This window comes from Bos indicus x Bos taurus, chromosome 7 (assembly GCF_003369695.1).
Source record: "Bos indicus x Bos taurus breed Angus x Brahman F1 hybrid chromosome 7, Bos_hybrid_MaternalHap_v2.0, whole genome shotgun sequence".
Classification (NCBI taxonomy): domain Eukaryota; kingdom Metazoa; phylum Chordata; class Mammalia; order Artiodactyla; family Bovidae; genus Bos; species Bos indicus x Bos taurus.
In genome coordinates this window covers 44,696,707-44,715,376 of record NC_040082.1, presented here as the reverse complement: position 1 = coordinate 44,715,376, position 18,670 = coordinate 44,696,707, and the positions used below count along the sequence as shown (strand labels likewise).

General features: G+C 41.2%; 1 protein-coding gene across 4 annotated transcripts in view; it reads right to left on the bottom strand.

The window, feature by feature from the left end:
- Window positions 1-2,939: 2,939 nt before the first annotated feature.
- GEMIN5 (gem nuclear organelle associated protein 5) overlaps window positions 2,940-18,670 on the bottom strand; it is a 40,819-nt gene continuing 25,088 nt past the window's right edge. For 2 of the 4 annotated variants that reach the window (XM_027545861.1, XM_027545864.1), the window contains exons 19-28: window positions 18,434-18,532; window positions 17,878-18,015; window positions 16,774-16,921; window positions 12,390-12,509; window positions 11,671-11,881; window positions 9,690-9,944; window positions 7,996-8,158; window positions 6,611-7,112; window positions 5,159-5,255; window positions 2,940-4,612 (exon numbers count right to left, since the gene is read on the bottom strand). In XM_027545861.1, coding sequence (XP_027401662.1) covers window positions 4,445-4,612; window positions 5,159-5,255; window positions 6,611-7,112; window positions 7,996-8,158; window positions 9,690-9,944; window positions 11,671-11,881; window positions 12,390-12,509; window positions 16,774-16,921; window positions 17,878-18,015; window positions 18,434-18,532 — 1,901 coding nt within the window. In that variant the 3' untranslated portion in view covers window positions 2,940-4,444. The remainder of the gene's footprint in view (window positions 4,613-5,158; window positions 5,256-6,610; window positions 7,113-7,995; window positions 8,159-9,689; window positions 9,945-11,670; window positions 11,882-12,389; window positions 12,510-16,773; window positions 16,922-17,877; window positions 18,016-18,433; window positions 18,533-18,670) is intronic. The other 2 variants (XM_027545862.1, XM_027545865.1) reach the window with 1 other exon arrangement.

The following is an 18,670-nucleotide window of genomic DNA, read 5'->3' as shown; positions in this document are numbered from 1 at the left end:
AGCTCTTTTTTTTTTTTTTTGTAGAAAGCTCTTAATGAGCAACTGTGTAAACGGAATTGTCTCTTTACTTCATATGCTCTGCTGATTATTGGGCCTTACTTGGAAATCGGTTTTAATTCTGTTTCCTGGTGCTGCTCCATTATATGTGGTGGATTCACTTATTAATTACTGGACTTTTAGACAAATTGAAGTTCTAGATTTGGTTCAGGACTTTGTTTCCAGTCCTTTCTTTTGGCCCAACAATATGGGGTTGTAATAAGTCTCCCAAGTGGCTCTAGTGATAAAGAATCTGCCTGCCAGTGTGGGAGACATAAGAGACGCTAGTTCAATCCCTGGGTGGGGACCATTCTCTGGAGTAGGGAATGGCAACCCATTCCAGTATTCTTGCCTAGGAAATCCCATGGACAGAGGAGCCTGGCGGGCTACCGTCCATGGGGTTGCAAACAGTTGGACACAATAAGTCAGGTATAGGAGCAGAGCTAGAATTTTGACTGCAATATATACTTCTTGTTGTAAGATTTGTGGTAAAGCAGCTTAGGTCAGTGGTTCTGAATCAAGGTAGTTTGGCATGCTGGTGACTATGAGCCCTACATAGATGTCCTAAAAAATTTGGATTAAAATAGGCATTTAGTCACTTCTCGGCGTTTTGACTAAGATCAAGTGTAAAATAGGCATTTATCTTTGCCACAGTTAAGAACAGGCTTACTGACATGTCAGGAGAAATGTTGAGATGAAGGGTTGAGGATCTCAGTGTTGAGTGGGGGTGTACTCATTGCATAGAGATAACTTTATATTTAAAGTGCTAAAGAAGGGGCACAGGTCTAGTAGAACTGGAAAGAACTTCACTTTGTATATAGGAGTGTGTGTAGGGCTGTCAGTAGTTATCCTCAGAAAGGGATGGTCCTGCAGAATATCCAAGAGAATACTAACTTGGGTGTGATTCAGTGCCCCCCACATACAGTCCCCCTTATCTGTGGGGGAAATGTTTCAAGACCCACAGTGGGTGCCTGAAACCATGAGTAGTACTGAGCCCTATAATGTATGATTTGTAATCTTCATATACTCATGGGTAGGTAGTGTATGCAGTGTGGATATGCTGGACAAAAGGATTCACATTTTGGTGGGATGGATTGGGAGGGCTGTGAGATTTCATCATGCTACTCAGAATGGCCATAGTTTAACTTATGAATTGTTTATTCCTGGAATTTCCCATCTAATATTTTTGGACTCTGTTGACTGGGGGTAACTGAAACTGTGGAAAGTGAAATTATGGCTGGGGGTAGAGGGGCTATTGTAATGGATATGCTGGACAAAAGGATTCACGTTTTGGTGGGATGGATTGGGAGGGCTGTGAGATTTCATCATGCTACTCAGAATGGCCATAGTTTAACTTATGAATTGTTTATTCCTGGAATTTCCCATCTAATATTTTTGGACTCTGTTGACTGGGGGTAACTGAAACTGTGGAAAGTGAAATTATGGCTGGGGGTAGAGGGGCTATTGTAATCCCAGCTATTGAATTTCTGTGGTCTGCTAAGGCAGTAAGGTTGACTGCCACTCACAAGCCTTGGTTGTCAGCCAGGGCTAGTATGAAAGAGCTGTTTAGAATCCTTTTAAGTCCAAGTTATTAATGAGCATTTTTTCAGTTTTCCAGCTTATTCAGTGGATAAGTCTGAATTATGCACTTAGTAGATACTAGACATTGTAAGTACATGCTAGGGATAAAGTAGGAAATGGAAAACAATCTATCCTCATTGGAGTTTATAATCTTCCTGTGCTGCCAGATAGTAAATCACAAAAATATAATTTGTGAACCGTAAAGTATAGGATATTGATGTACCTGAGGTTGAAGTTGAAGGACAGTCTTTGAGAAAGGACATTTTTTCAGCTGTGTTGTGCAGCATGTGGGATCTTGGTTCCTTGACCATGCCCCCTGCACTGAAAGCACAGTCTTAAGTACTGAACCACCAGGAAAGTCCCTGAGAGGTCTTTTAAGCTGAGATCTAAGAGATGAGCACAACTGGACCAGGCAGAGAAACAGCACAGGCAGAAATCCCTGAGATGACAAGAGAACTTGGTGGCAGCTCAGAGACCAGTGTGACGAGTCTCGAAGCAAGGATAATATCTAGGCAGAAAGCTGAAAGGAAAGGGCCAGGATTAGGCAGGGCTTATAAGCCGAATTCAAAATTAACTTTCCAATACCAATGGGAACATACTTTAAAAGTTTTTTAGTGAGGAGTAGACAAGATTTGATTTGTAAGTTATACCAGTCATTGATATATGAAGAATGATGAATTAGTAATAAGAAAGCAGGTTTAGGGAATTCCCTGGAGGTCCAGTGGTTAGGACACGGTGCTCTCACTGCCGAGGGCCCAGGTTTGATCCCTGGTTGGAGAACTAAGATCCCACAAGCCACGCGACAAAAAAAGAAAAAGAAAGCAAGTTCAGATACTGAGAGGTGAGTGCAGCCTTCTGGGTAATAGGATGGTGGTTTATATTAGAGAAAAAGTTACTTTGGGTGGGATAAAAGTACCAAAACTAAATCTTTAGTTGCTTAGTGGTGTATCTTGTCCACTCAGAAAGCTTGAGTTACCTCCCTGTGGTTCTGGTAATTAGGAAGATGGAAATGAAAACCATGTATTCAAATTAGAATTCAGTTCAGTCGCTCAGTCATGTCTGACTCTTTGTAACCCCATGGACTGCAGCATGCCAGGCCTCCCTGTCCATCACCAACTCCCGGAATAGTTTGATACATTATCTGGAATTGGAAAAGGGAGTTTAAGAGGAAATGGAGTTGTGTAATTTCTTTCATCTTTGCTTTTGGAAGTCTCCTTAGTTGTAGAGCAATACTTGTTCTTACCAAAGCAGTGATCAAGGAGGATGCAGGATGCCCCTACCCAGAAGTGTTGGTTTTGGTAAATCATGAAGGAGTTTATAAATTTCTAGTTTAATAATACTGCTCTTTACTCTCTGTAAGTGAAGCATTTGTTCATTTTAACAAAGAAAGACTGTAGAACTGGTACCTAGTTCTCCACTTCGCTACAAAGATTCTTCATACATCTTCCTAAGATTCACGTACCTATGTAAAGAACTGTGAGGATCTAAATTCTACAATATTTCCTTTTTTGGATTTAGGGTTTTAAAATCCTAAAGCTAGGTCTAATAAAAAACAAAAACAAAACCCCAGTAAGTCAGATCTTTGAAAACTGCCTCTAAGGAAAAGTTTTTTTTTCCTTCCTAGAGAGTTTCATTCTTGCCCACAACAACCCCAACCCTTGGAAATAACTGAAAAATAAATAGGACACTGGAGCAGGAGAGCTTTCACAATGAATCCCCAACAGAAAATAGTACTGGGGAAGAGTGCTCCCTCTCAACTCACCCTAGATTGCCTGATTTTTATGTCATAGCAACTGTGATATAACAGAAACATCTGTTCCTGACATTTTTCAGCTATGTAAATAACCAGTGGGAAGAACAGATCTTAAGAAAATGCTCATTAGTGAGGGGAAAACAATAACAATAGAGAACCAAAACCAAACAACAAGCCCCTCCCCCACAAACCCCCACAGGGATTTGTAATTAAATAGTATATAGGGTCCTATTATGCTAAAGTTGGAGTCCAGAGATTCCAAAGTTACATATGCAAAATGAGGAGTATGCATTTTTCTTCAAAGATCATCTGTGGCTTTAATTCTCAAAAAGTCCCTATGATCCAAAAAAAGAAAAAAAAAAGTTTAGGAACCAATGAAACAGTCATTTCATCCTGAGCTATTTTGATCACCATTCATTTCTTATAAAACTGAAGGGGTAAGTCACATCTGAATTAGTTATTTGTTCTTCTAAAGTGTTAGTCAATGATTTGTTCAAATAAGCAATTCCATTACACACTGAAACCAAAGTTCTGGCCTGAAGTTCAGACAAAGGGCAGAGTCAGCATGATGGGTAAGGCCTCTTTCACATTCAAGCTTCAGTCTTCGAAAGAGTAGAAGTGAACCCAAATTAACAAAAACAGTTAAAAAAAAAAATGATACCAGTAGTCATAATATACAGCAATTGTGTCTAAAACCAGAATGACATGTTTATGATCAGGCGAAACATTTATAAAGGTAGCTTGTGTTTAAGAATATAACACTTTGGGTGACTGAAAGAGTTCCTCCTCTTTGGGTGAAACCTGCATAAGGCAATCACTTAGCAGGTGTTAGTTCTTGAGTAACTACTGCTGGCTTTTCATGATCTTTCCTCCAGTGGGAAACCACAATTGAGTCCAAAGTCAGATTTCACTGGGTCCCAAGTGTAGAGTTGATTCAAACTTGACCCTCATTTGTATTACTTGGATCACTGCAGAAATATCTAGGGATCAAAGTGAATGTCTGGTGAAGTGTAAATGCAGAGGTGAAAGGTGTTGGATGTTTAAAATTTGGCTTTCTTACAGATCCTTGGAAGTTCATGTGTAGAGGGTCTGGTAATGTCGTTTGTAAACTTTTGTGTTGCCGTACTTCTGAAGGAACTCTTGAGCCTGTTGCTGCATTTCCTGGGTCACAAAGCTAGGACATTGGGACCCAATGTGAAGCAGGATGAGGCAGCATTCCAGCACGTCCGGGAAAGGCCAGGTCTGAAAGATAACATGGGTATGAACAAGGAAGCATTTGCCAAAAAAAAGCAATGTACACCTGCACAGAAGTCACTAGTGACTCAGTCTCTTCTACTGACATATCTCTGGCGTGGCTGAGCCATTTCTCTCTGAAGACTCTTCATCAGTTACTCTAAGGAGAGATGATACTCAAAACTGGGATATTCTCAAATGATACAGTCTTTTTCTAAGAAGAGCCCTACTCAAATGAATTTAAAACATGATGCTTCTGTTACTCCTAGGGGCCACATTCAAATGCACCTATCCATTTGTAAACGATCAAATACATGGTACAATTTTACTTTACCTTCTAATAGATTTCTCTGAAGGCTGAGGTATAAAATTGCTTGTGGTATCAATCACTCTGTTCTCACCAAACATTATAGCTCACCAAAGGCAATTAGATCCTCAGTTTTTAAATATACAGAAATGTGTCCAGAATTCAGATGACATTAAAGAATTTGGTGTTAAGTCAATTGATAATACAAAGAGTAATATTTTACCAAATGAATTGCTAATATATCTTACCTTAATACTCTCAGGAAGCTTAGCTATTCTCTCATTTGCCTCTGTAAGTCTTTTGGTTAATTCAGGCAAAGAAACTGGTTCATTTTTTTCTTCTTTACTAGTGATAATAAAAAAAGTTACAAGTCATATGTCTTGCTGCACATAACTTTTAAATCCATTATGTTGTAAATTACTTTTATCACCTGGGTCTTTAACTTTCATCTTTACTATACTAAGGCTAAGAGAAGGGAATTTAATGGGATGTGATATAAAGTTTTCAAAATGCGGTATCATTCCTCACCACTTTGCAAATTCCCACTTCTTAGACACACAGCTCCAGGAAGAATTAAGGATCTTCAAGGGATTCAACCTGCAGCCAAGTGCGGAGGGCCTGGATTTCTCTGGGTAATGGGTTGGACAGAGCAGGGGTCCCTACCCCTCGGGGTATATGGATGCACGTTTTTTCTGGGAAGAGTGTCTTAACCTTCTCAAAGGGGCCCTCTGATCAAAGGTTAAGAGCTGTTGGTTAGAGAACTGTTTAATGCTTTTCTTATTACTAAAACCAAACATAGAGTGCTGCTTAGAGTACAGCTCACTAGAGAAGTACTCAGAACTTTGACTCAAGATTTCAATTGTGTTTTTAGAGCAACAAATGTAATTTTAATTTTTAAAAGTTAGTAATAATAGCTGTAAGTTTATTGACTACTAGTTAAGATATTTTAGGCCCTCTGCTGGTGGGGACATAAGGTAAAAGGTACTCAGCGTAACTGCTGATCCCTGCAGATGGCACAGCCGAGTACCCTGCGACAATACAAAGGGGCTCTAAAGTGGTCAGTGACCTACCTGGCCCTTATTTTCAATAGCCGTCATTAGGACGCTGCAGCAGTCTGATCATTTGGGATTTTTTAGTTTGGTGTGTAATTCTGTACACTACCCTTTTTGTGTGTTTTTTTGGGATAGTACTGAAAAATTAAAAAACAATGGTTTTTGGGAGTTCCCTGGCAGTCCAGTGTTTAGGACTCTGTGTTTTCACTGCTGAGGGCGTAGACTGAATCCCTGGTCAGGGAACTAAAATTCCACAAGCCAGGGAGGGTGGCCAAAAGAAGAAAAACTGGTTTTCATTAATGATGTAATATTGCAACTCCCTATTTTACATGACTGATTTTTTGGGAATCTTGCACAAAAGGGTTTCATTGTACTATTTTATTAACAATATTTGTGATTTTGTTTGTCAAAACAAGCAAGGATAGGGTTGGTACTCCATTTATGGATAAGGGAACTAAAGCTCAAGAGACATTAAGACTCCTGAGGTCACTGAGCAGGACCAGGACTGGAATCCCACATCTGACCCCAAAGCCTGTGCCTTAATGACTGCACTGTGGGGCTTCCAAGTGACGTGATCAGCCTCACCAAGTTCCATGTGAGAGTCCAGCAGGGGATTTCAGTTCCACATTGTACTGAATCAGTACTTACCACTGGTTCTGAGGATGAGAGAGGGACTGTCCTTCCTGTTCAGGTTCATTCTTATCAGGGCCATTTGCTGTGGATTTACACAGTTGACTCTTCTGGTGTTGGCGGATCATTTCTGCCAAGGTCTCTTGGACTTCAGCAACAGTTCTCTGTGCACTTTGGAGACCAGCATGCTTTTCTGACAAAAGCTCCTTACAAGCGTTCTGCATTTGCTCACCTTCTTCTGAAAGTCTCACGTCTAGTTCTGGAGTCCTGCTTGGCTCTGGCTGGGAAGGTTTGGGGTCAGTTTCTTCAGGGCTGACACTGTCAACCTCTTGGCTCTGTTCAGTAGAGGTTTTACTTCTGTGAGCAGCTCTTAGCCAGACACTGGACTCCGGGCAAGGCCCAGAGAGAGACCACCAGAATTCATATAGACATCCGTAAATAAAAAAGGCCTTCAGACTTTTGAAAGCTGGTGTGGTGGGAGACTGATGATCACCCAGTTTGTCTCTTAGATGGTCACAGCCTACAAGAGAAGAAAAGGATTTAGGGTTGTTTATTTCTTTGTCTGCCAGAAATCTGATTTCCTGCCCACGTGTTTCCTGTCACCCAAGAGGCCAGTCAGATCCCAAGAAAAAGAACGGCAGTGATCTGTGGGACCACATGCTTTCCACCAAAAGCCTGCCAGAGCTTCTGGCCTAAGACAGTGTCCTCATTGCTTCAAGCCATGTAAAGCATGACAGAAAGAAGTATTTCATTAGTCCCATTGTAGGCTCTGGGGCTAAGATGCCACTGTGTTCTGAAAAACCATAATGTTTTAGGTCAGTGACCAATTGTGTAGCTCAAGGAATGTTTTCTCCATTCTTTATAACTTGTGAGTACACTGCTATTTCTCTCTCTAGCTGTGTGTAGGAGAGTATATAGTGAACACTAAAGTAGGTAGGCAATGGCACCCCACTCCAGTACTCTTGCCTGGAAAATCCCATGGGCGGAGGAGACTGGTGGGCTGCAGTCCATGGGGTCGCTAGGAGTCGGACACGACTGAGCAACTTCACTTTTCACTTTCATGCACTGGAGAAGGAAATGGCAACCCACTCCAGTGTTCTTGCCTGGAGAATCCCAGGGACAGGGGAGCCTGGTGGGCTGCCGTCTATGGGGTCGCACAGAGTCGGACACGACTGAAGTGACTTAGCAGCAGCAGCAAGGTAGGTAGGACCAGTAAAGGAAAACAGCTTAGTCATGCTAACTACCTCTTAGGAGTCTGGGTAAGAGGATTCAAACTTTGTACTAAATGACACAGTGGCTCATCTATGTCTTTCAACAGCCTATGTACTCCTGGTGCCACACCACTGGCAGTGGTTGTATCGTCCTTCAGTGGGTGTGCCCCAGTGGGACTGGGGGTCCTTTACCCTGCGGAAGAAAGGCTGAGTGCACTTCCTGCATGATGGTGAAGTTTCCTGAGTCGTAGCTCCGGATCACAGCCCGAAGCAATCCTTCCACAGCTGCGTCCCAGGAGCCCGCTTCCTGGCTTAGCACTGCCAAGGTCAGGTCATGGCAAATGTGGAGCAGAAGCTGGAGAGAAGAGCCAGAGTCTCAGGTAAACATCTTTGCACAGCAAGGACTGGGATGACACCAGAAATGCTCCTATTTACAGCATTTGGGAAGTACACACAGTTCACATTTAAGAAAAGTCCTCCTATCCCCACCACCCATTCTTACTTCCTCATTGGAAACATCCATATTTAGTTGCACAGCAGTATACAGTCTAGTTTTAAAGTCTGTTCAGGCTAAGAAAATGCCTTGATATTTGCATTTAATTAAAACAAAAAGTGAGTTTCTGGAACTAAAAGCTTTATAAATAAAAGAAAATCTGGAGTGTAATTAAGAAAATTTTCAATTTTAAGTGTGCAATTTGATGAGTTCTGACAAGCATATGTATATATACATACATTTAGTATAACCACCACCAAAATCAAGACATAGGATATGATATTTTCACTTTAAACCCCTTTGCAGTCAACTCCCCTCTCCCCATCCCTTGGCAACCTCTGATCTAGTTTTTGCCAGTATCATTTTGTCTTTTCTAGAATTCATATGAATGGAACGGTAGAGTCTGTAGTCTTTTGTGACTTGACTCTTTGACTTATCATAGTGCTTTCAAGATTCACTGATATTCTTTTTGCATTTGTAATTTGTTCCTTTTTATTGTTGTATAGTATAGTTTTCCACTATACGGAAATACTATAGTTTGTATACCCATTTGCCAACTGATGGACATTTGGGTTGTTTCTGTTTGGCTATATGAACCAATCTGCTATGAACGTTCCTGTACTAGACTGTGTAGACACCTGAGTTCACTTCTTTTGGTGAAACATCTATGCAGTGGGGTTGCTTGGTCATCGTGCGTATATGTTTAATTATAAGAAACAGCCACACAGTTTTCCAAAGTGCTATATACTACTTGAGAACATCTCGTTCCTCAAAAATATAATAATGTTTTCTCATTAAAAAAAGTGGATAAACTGAGATGTTTTCATAGGATGAGTAGAGCAGCTGTAATGAATCAATTTGTTCTCTTCCTATCAATATGGACAGATTTTATAAACAAGGGTCACATAAGCAAGCCACAAAATAACACATGGTCTGATGCAGGGCATGGTCTGATGCAGGGGCTAGAATGTTGGTGAGCTAGGGCAGGGGAATGGGACTGGGCAAGGGAACACTGAGGGACTTCAACTTGGTTGTATTTCTTTAACTAAAAGCAAAATATACAAAACCAAACCAAAAGACTGTGAAGCAAAAATGACAGAATATGAATATCTATTAATTCCAACTGATGGGTACTTATTATCTGCTTTTTTTGGTTGTTGTTTTCAGACTGTTTTTTTTTTTTTAATTTAGAAGGGAATGCCGATCAAAGACTTAACTTCAGAGATAAAGGGCTCTAATTACCCTGAAGGGATCTTTCCACTTTGCTGGGCCTGGCTTAGTCTTTTCTGAAATGCAAACTGGCATTCTACATGTTTCCTTATTATACTAGACAGGGGTTAGCGAAGTCTTACTACTGAGTGACTAATACCAGAAGCTCAAGCAGAAGGCATACCTGTTTGGAGGGAGTGTTACTTGTAGCAGATGGGTACTTGATATTTCGCAGCTGCTGAAATGCTGCCTGGTACTGCTCTGGGGAGTCGAGGCCGAAGGTGCTCTTCCATACTGCAGTCACCCTCTCCACAAAGGACCCTTCGCTGTCTGTGGGCCAATCATTGTAAGAAGAAAAGGAGCTTTTGCCCTCAGAGAGCTGCTTTTCCTCCAGGTGCTTGGACAGTAGCTCAAGAAGGCAAAACACCAATCTCTGACCCTGAAGCCCAAAAACAAAGGAGAGGAACTGTTATACAGGGAAATGCTCCATTATCTAGGACTTTCCCCAGTCCCTCAGATTCTCCCCCTCTGTATCTGCAGCAACCATACCCTCTCAGTGGGCTGCCAACCCAACGTGAGTCTTGTGTGAGGGGGTGGAGGAGAGGGAAGAGGTGATCTAATAGATGATTTTTCTAGGATCTTTGGGATCCTAGCCTTTTTGGGAATTCCTACCCACACAATTCTTAGAGCTCAAGCAACTATATTTTATAACATGAAACCCTAACTATAGCCCTACTCACTGATATTTAAGCCACTTAAGATTTGTGGCCAGTGTGAGAAAAGATCGGCTGGACTCATCTAGTTCCTTCCTCCGCCCAGACTTCAGATGAAGGAATACAAAAGTTAAAGCATCATGGGCAGAGTGCTGGAGCAGATGAGCTGTGTGGGTCTGAGACCTGGGGCAGTGGTCAGGGGCTACATCCAAGTGGGTTTAACAGAGGGAACCAACTGGAATAGAACAGAACACAGACAAAAGGCCTAGTCTTCTTGCTTTGTTAAGGATAGTAAGAGGAAAAAAAGAAGTGCTAAATAACCATTCTGGAAACTTTTTTTGTGGTGGTGGTGGATAAATTAATCTCCCTCTGTTTGGTCACTCTGCAAATAATGTGCCATGTGATACTATCTTTGAAGATGTTCCACTTTTGCCTCCACTTTTGTTCTGCAGTTCCCAGAAAGCTACCTCTTCACCTAGTATTTTTCTTGGGCTTTGAACATTTAGCTAGGAACTGTCGTTAGGCCCAGTTATTCTACTGAAGGGACAGAGGAACTAAAAAAGTTCATATAATATCTGACAAGCAAAATTTTCTAAAATGAATCAAATGTTTACATGTTTTCAAAACTCGTTTTTGCTGAGGCTTTTAAGATAATCGCAGTGTTGATATATTGAAAAAGACAGTGTTGATATGTCGAAAAAGACATAAATTGAAAAAGTTACTGATTTTTTAACCAGACGGGAACAAAAGATTTAATGAAAAAAAAATTTTTTTTTTAAATTTGGCTGCGTCGAGTCTTAGCTGTGGTTACACGGATCTTTCGTGGTACGTGGACTCTAGTTGTGGTGCGCAGGCTCAGTACTTGTGGCGCGCAGGCTTAGTTGTTCTGTGGCATGTGGGATCTTAGTTCCCTGACCAGGCATAGAACCCGCATATGCTGCATTGCAAGGTGGATTCTTAATCACTGGACCACCAGGGAAGTCCCTAACAGAATGTTTTGATTTTACCCAAATTCACTATGGCATGCAGCTGAGGAGGGCTTCTACAGGCAGAGCACGGTGATTTCTGTTAAAGCTGATCCATCTCCCTCTTCAAAGCAGACCCTCTCCCTCTTCAAAGCGGACCCTCTCCCTCTTCAAAGCAGACCCTCTCCCTCTTCATTTTTGTGCTGATGACATCAGTGAAGAAAGCACAGGGGCTGAGCTGACTAAAGGGATATTCAACTGCTAAGCAATGAGAATCACTGTCGAGAACCACACTATCTCTTACTCTGAATATGGCAATTGCAAGCCCCAGGGTACTTCAATGGGATAGTATGGCCAGGGCTTGCTGGATACTTCTAAGAATACCTGCCAGATTGGTTCAGCTTGTGCAACTGGGTAATGCACTTGGAATATGACTGGAGAGGACCCGGGGCTCCCTCCTAAAAGCAGGAGAGGCAAAAAGACTGACCTTTAGACTTGTGTGGAGCTGCAGGGCCTCCTGGGCTCCCACCCAGTTCCGGGCCAGAAGCAGTTCTTGGGCACATCTTAGAGCCAGGGAAGCTGACAACTCATTCTCTCCCACGATGGAGGCCAACTCTGCTGCCGTCCTAAGTGATGCCGCATCCCCCTTTTTGGCCAGAACTTTGGCTGCATCATAAGCTGAAGTGGCCCCTAAATAGCTAAGATACAAAAGAAAAATCAAACATAAAAAGACTGCCTACTCCTGCTCCCCAGAGGGTCGAATCATTTCTTTCTGTCCACTCTGACTTGCATGGCTTCCTATGGTCCTAGCTGTGTCTCTGTCTGAGGCTGTCCCTGAGAAGGCTGAGGCTAGCATGGCAGAGAAACAGGCAGCATCATGGAGGTTAAGGACATAGAGGAACCCCAGCAGTCGCTGAGTTGAACCCAAGCTAAAGAGTCATTCCCTCCCTTTTTCCAAATTTAATGATGCAAGACATCCCTGAAGAAAGGAGTAACTTCTGAATCCGCTACTAGGATTTCTTGAATAGCTATGGTGACTTATGTAAATACCAAGTAGGTAGACCTTGCTGAATCTTAATGAAGCTGGATTTAATAGACATATGCTTTTTAATTTGCTAGTCACTTCACCCCCACCTCTAAACTTACTTCCACTCTTGTCCTGCTCTTTGCAGAAGCTCTTCTCTGTCTGGGTGCACTCAGACTTACCATTTTGCTGCTAAGGCATAGTGGCCGTCTTTTTCTAGGATGGCTCCCCAGCTGAGGTACAGGTCTTTTATGATTGGGTCCTCTGGGCGCAGCCGGGCCTTAGCAATTGCAATAGCTTCCCTAAAGGAAAGAAGAGGTAATGAGCCAATCTGAAAAAAGTGCTAGGAGCTGGTTGGAAGATAGGATAAGCCTTCTCTGTGGTCTGTCTTACTCCAACTTCCCATAAAACAACTGTATTCCTGCATTTCAGGGCAAGTTAGAACACGCAAGCTGCACTTTTCACCCGTTCTTCACCTAGGTCAGCGGTACTTAAAGTGTCGTCTGTGAATTCCAAGGCCCTTTCAGGGGGTTCACGAGGTCAAGACTATTTTCATAATAATGTCGAGATTATTTGCCTTTTCTTACTGTGTTGACATTTGTACTGATGATGCAAAAGCAATGGTGGGTACACTGCTGGCACCCAGAGCAAGGATCCAGGAGGTAGTGGCTCTTATAGTTGTTTTTTTAAAAGGTAAATTTCCTTGAAAAATGATTAATTTCACTAAATGTCAGGTTAATATTGATGGAACCTCATTACTTCTCATTACTTCTTGAAAGAATGACTAACATACAAACGATAGTTACTTAGCGTTGAATATCTGGCAGATGTTTTCTCAAAAATGAACAAAGTAAGCCTATCATTTCATGGAAACCAACCAAAAGAGTACTGTTGCCAGTGATAAAATCTGAGCTTTCAAGTGAAAATTAGAGTTTTAGGAATCTTGTCTCTCTCACTGGGAACCTGACAGCTTCCCCAAAGTTAGAAAGGCTTTTCTGATGAAGTAAGGAATGTCATTTTTTTAATATATTTTAATGAAATGCATTACCATTTGGAGGATCTGTGTAACTCACTCAACTACTATTTTCCAAATGACATACAACTTCTGGTTTGCATCCAACCTAAAGTTGTAGCTGGAGTCAGTGTTTTAGACTAAAGTGATTTAGACAGAGCAATATTAAGAAGACCTCTATTTCCAGCCATGACGGGGTGATAACTAAGACCATATGTATTCTCCTGTCACAAAATTAAAACACTGGAGAAAATAGGTACAAAACCAAGTGTTTGCAAACACTGGACACGAGGCAGCACAGGACTTTCATCCTGGAGAAAAGAAAACATGCTGTGAGCTCAATCCTGGCCCTGGCCCTAGCTTTCTGCCTAAAACCATCTTCCCAGAAGAAACCCCAGCAGAGCCTCCACAGTTAGGGCTGAATGGAGACAAAGCAGTTGGGATTTGTGGGGCGGGATAGTAAGAAGCAAGAAGCTGTTCAGAGAAAGAGCTCCACAGTGGTGCTTATGCATACTGTTGAGTCTCTGGTTTAAACACAAAGCTGTACATGGAGGAAAGGCCTTAAGGCTGGGCAAAGAATAATCAGGGAAACATAAGCTGACTAATTCCTAGGGCTCATTCAGGGCAGGAGACATACAAGTTTTGACCACCCTGACATCTAATTCTGATTTGTTGAATTACACAACACATTCAGTAAAGATACTAGAAGGTAGGAGGGCAAACTAATTCTAGTGTATGGATTTTTCTGCACCTGCCCTAAGAAAGCTTAAAAACAGCCATGAGAAGATCAAGCTGATCTGCAGGGAACTTGACGGCTTGCCAAAAGTGTCCAACATGCTCTAAAGGAAGACAACAAACCAGAAGAGGATAAACAAAAAGAAAGTCTCATCAAAGCCATATGAAATGGCTGAAAAATCAGTGGTGGATAAAGTCCTACAAACAGGAAAAAAAAAATCCTATGTAGCAAAGATAAGAATAAATACAGTAGTCAACAGTGCAAGCCAAGAAAAAATGGAATGATATCTGTGATGCACAGAAAGACAAAACCTTAGAAACCTAGAAGTCTACACCCACTGAAAGATTCTTTAAAATAATGTCAAAATTAAAGACTTTTACAGACAAACAAAAGTTGATGGAGTATGTCACCAGTGGAATCACACTAGAAAAAAAATGTTGGAGTTCATCAGGTGAAGAAGGAATTGATAACAACTGAAACTTTGGATCTACATCAGAGGATGGCTTCAGCAATACGTGAACTGTGAACTTCCAGATGTTCAAGCTGGTTTTAGAAAAGGCAGAGGAACCAGAGATCAAATTGCCAGTATCTGCTGGATCATGGAAAAAGCAAGAGAGTTCCAGAAAAAACATCTATTTCTGCTTTATTGACTATGCCAAAGCCTTTGACTGTGTGGATCACAATCAACTGTGGAAAATTCTGAAAGAGATGGGAATACCAGACCACCTGACCTGACTCTTGAGAAACCTATATGCAGGTCAGGAAGCAACAGAACGGGACATGGAACAACAGACTGGTTCCAAATAGAAAAGAGTACATCAAGGCTGTATACTGTCACCCTGCTTATTTAACTTATATGCAGAGTACATCATGAGAAACGCTGGGCTGGAAGAAGCACAAGCTGGAATCAAGATTGCTGAGAGAAATATCAATAACCTTAGATATGCAGATGACAGCACCCTTATGGCAGAAAGTGAAGAGGAACTAAAAAGCCTCTTGATGAAAGTGAAAGAGGAGAGTGAAAAAGTTGGCTTAAAACTCAACATTCAGAAAACGAAGATCATGGCATCCGGTCCCATCACTTCATGGGAAATAGATGGGGAAACAGTGGAAACAGTGTCAGACTTTATTTTTGGGGCTCCAAAATCACTACAGATGGTGACTGCAGCCATGAAATTAAAAGACGCTTTCTTTGGAAGAAAAGTTATGACCAACTTAGCATATTGAAAAGCAGAGACATTACTTTGCCAACAAAGGTCTGTCTAGTCAAGGCTATGGTTTTTCCTGTGGTCATGTACGGATGTGAGAGCTGGACTGTGAAGAAAGCTGAGCGCTGAAGAACTGATGCTTTTGAACTGTGGTGTTGGAGAAGACTCTTGAGAGTCCCTTGGACTGCAAGGAGATCCAACCAGTCCATTCTGAAGGTGATCAGCCCTGGGTGTTCTTTGGAAGGAATGATGCTAAAGCTGAAACTCCAGTACTTTGGCTACCTCATGCGAAGAATTGACTCATTGGAAAAGACTGATGCTGGGAGGGATTGGGGGTAGGAGGAAAAGGGGACGTCAGAGGATGAGATGGCTGGATGGCATCACCGACTCAATGGACGTGAGTTTGAGTGAACTCCGGGAGTTGGTGATGGACAGGGAGGCCTGGTGTGCTGCAATTCATGGGGTTGCAAAGTCAGACACGACTGAGCGACTGAACTGAACTGAAGAGTATGGAAAATGTTGGGAATAACTATATGGGCAAAAATAAGAAAATGTTTAAAAACTTAAAAAGACAACTCATTGTTTAAAGCAAAAATTCTAACATTGTTATGTGGGGTTATAACATGTGCATAGTATGTCAAATATACGACAGCAACAGTGGAATGGAGAGGAAGAAAGAAAGAAGTGTGACATATGCAAGAACTGGTACAATATTATTGGAGGTAAACTGATAAATTAGAAATGCTCATCATAAATCCTAAAGTAACCATTAAGAAAATAAAGGATTATAGCTGAGAAGCCAGTATTGGAGATAAAAAGAGTCTGAAAGAAAGGAGGAAAAAAAAATAGCAAGATGGTAGACTTAAATCAGTCACACCAATATTTACGTTAAAACACTGCAATTAAAAGGTAGAGACTGTCAGCCTAGATAAAAAAAGAAAACCCAGTTGTATGCTGTGTATAAGAAATATTATGAGAACTTCCCTGGCGGTCCAGTGGCTTAGACTCTGAGCTCCCAATGTAGAAGGCTGGGGTCCGATCCCTGGTCAGGGAACTAGATCCCACGTGCAGCAACTAAGACCCAGTCTTAGTTGTCAAATAAATAAAAAAAAAATACTAATAAAAATTTTAAAAGAAGACATATTTTGTTGCTTTTGTTTTCTGTACTTACATACGTATTGTAGTGAAACAGTATTAACTTGAATAGCATCAGTCTCAGAGTGGTTACTGCTAGAGAAGGGATGAGGACAGAACTGGGGAAAGGCAATTCAGCCACGTCTGGAATACTACTTCCTTCCCAGGTTAAAAAATTTCTTCTTTTAATAATTCATTAAGTTGTTAATTTGTATCATGCTGTTTTCTCTATTTGTGATACTTTATAAAGAAATTTAAAAAAAGACCAGTGGCAAATATTGCTGAGAGTTAACATTTTGTTAAGTATAGGTGGTGGATGTGTTGATGTTGTTAAGCTAGTGAACGTAATATTTGTATACATTTGAGATGTTTAATTACGGTAAAGGTTTTATGGTGGTGGTCAAGAAACAGAACTGTTATATAGGTTAATTTCATATCACATCCAACTGTTAGTTCAACTGTTGGGTCATACAGACCTGTAGAAATGGTTTGACTTGAGCAGCTCCACAGCTTCATACACTTTGTGGATAGAAAGCAGGTGAGAGGCAGCCTTGACATACTGGTCCTGAAAACACAGTTGTTTGGCAAAAGCTTCCACAGCCCATACCCACACATGGTAACCGGCTTTAGGAATAAAAAAGAAAATGCTTGTTGTTAGTCACTGCATTAAGCAGAACATTTAGATAGTAATTAGTTGCTGTTATGATCATTTGTTTCATCTATCTCTCCCCATCCCTGTACCTTGAAATGTAAATTGTTTCTTTGATTATGCAATACATAAAAAAATAGTACAACATTCAAATGTACAAGAGTATGGAAGTCAGACAGTGCTTACCCTTGTTTGGGTGTATGCAGACTGAGTGAAAAAGTGCATGAGAGAAGCTTCTAGGGTGCTGATAATGTTGTATTTCTTGATATAGGTGCTAGTTAACAAGGGTGTATTCAGTTAGTGAAATTCAGGTACACTCATGACCTGTGTACTTCTCTCCCTCTCTCTGGCATACTTGAATAAAAAGCTACAAAATGCGGCATGGCCTAAAAAATTTCCTTGTTATCCTGGAGTTGTCCCAGGCCCCAGACTTGTCCAAATTCCTTTCCCTAGAGACAACTATTATTACTGGTTTCTTTTGAAACCTTTGGCAACAGTCTATGAATATACAACCACACATGTATAAATGACAGTATTAAATATTATGTTGTGCATCTATACCTCGATTCTTCTCACTTACTAAACTTTGGAGCTCCATTCTATATCAGAATACTCAGAGCTGACTCAGTTTTTTGTTATCGGAAGGAGTTTCTACTGTATAGAAATACAAGATTTAACCAGTCTTATACTGACAGACATCGAGGTTCTTGTGATCTTTGCTGTTACAGATACTGCTGCAATCATGGTCCATGTTATCTGTCATTTTGCATGTGTAGGTACAGTTAAATTCCTACAGTTAGAACTGCTGAGTCAAAGGGTATGTGGATTTTAAACTTAATCATTATAGTTGGCTAAACTGTCTTTCAAGACAATGTCTATCTTTAGTGGATATACCCTAGAGAGGCTAGAGCTTTTGTGGTAAAGAACATACCGACTGGTGCCATAGCCACGAGATTGTCTGTCAGCTCCCCTCTTTCTGCTGCAGTCTGCAGAACACCTTTTAGATCTCCTTTCCAAAGCATGAGCTGGTGAAATAACTCGGGGTGGCCATTTTCCAAGTGACTTTTTCCTGTTTGGAGGAGAAATACTATTTGGAAGATGTTTCAGAAACATTTGTCTGTACTGTCTTCTAGAAAAAGAAAGGCAGGATGAAAGAGAGGAATAAATTTCTAGAATATGTAGTCACTGGCTGATGGGTAAGTCACTTCCCAGAGTGTATGTAATGGGGCCTGACACCCACTCAGGCATCTGTCCACCCACCCACTTTCACTTGTACTCAGTCACTCAGAATGAACACCAAAGTTTAGGGTCCTGTGATAGATGTGAGCAAGGGGTATCTGAACTTGCAAACAGAAGTCAAAGCCTAGTTAGCTGACATGTAAAACTAGTCATTACCATGCCACAAGATGGGAGCCATAAAAGAAGTACATACAAAGTGTTAGGAAAGCATAAAGATGGACAGGATGTGTTGACTGGACTTGCCTCACCTTCAACCTCAATCATTCTGTACAGGGTAGCCCTGTCTGTGAAAAGCCCCAGGTGAAATCTTTCCTCAAGATCAGTAGACACATCCTCGTTTGGCCCTGCTAATTCAAAAAGACCAAAATTCAGATGAAAGTGATTTAATACATTACCGTTTTCTGTTCAGTTAATTCTGATTGTATGTCTGTAATGCCCATTTCAGATTCTGAGACAAAGAGTCCTGTGCTCTTGTGTACCCTAAC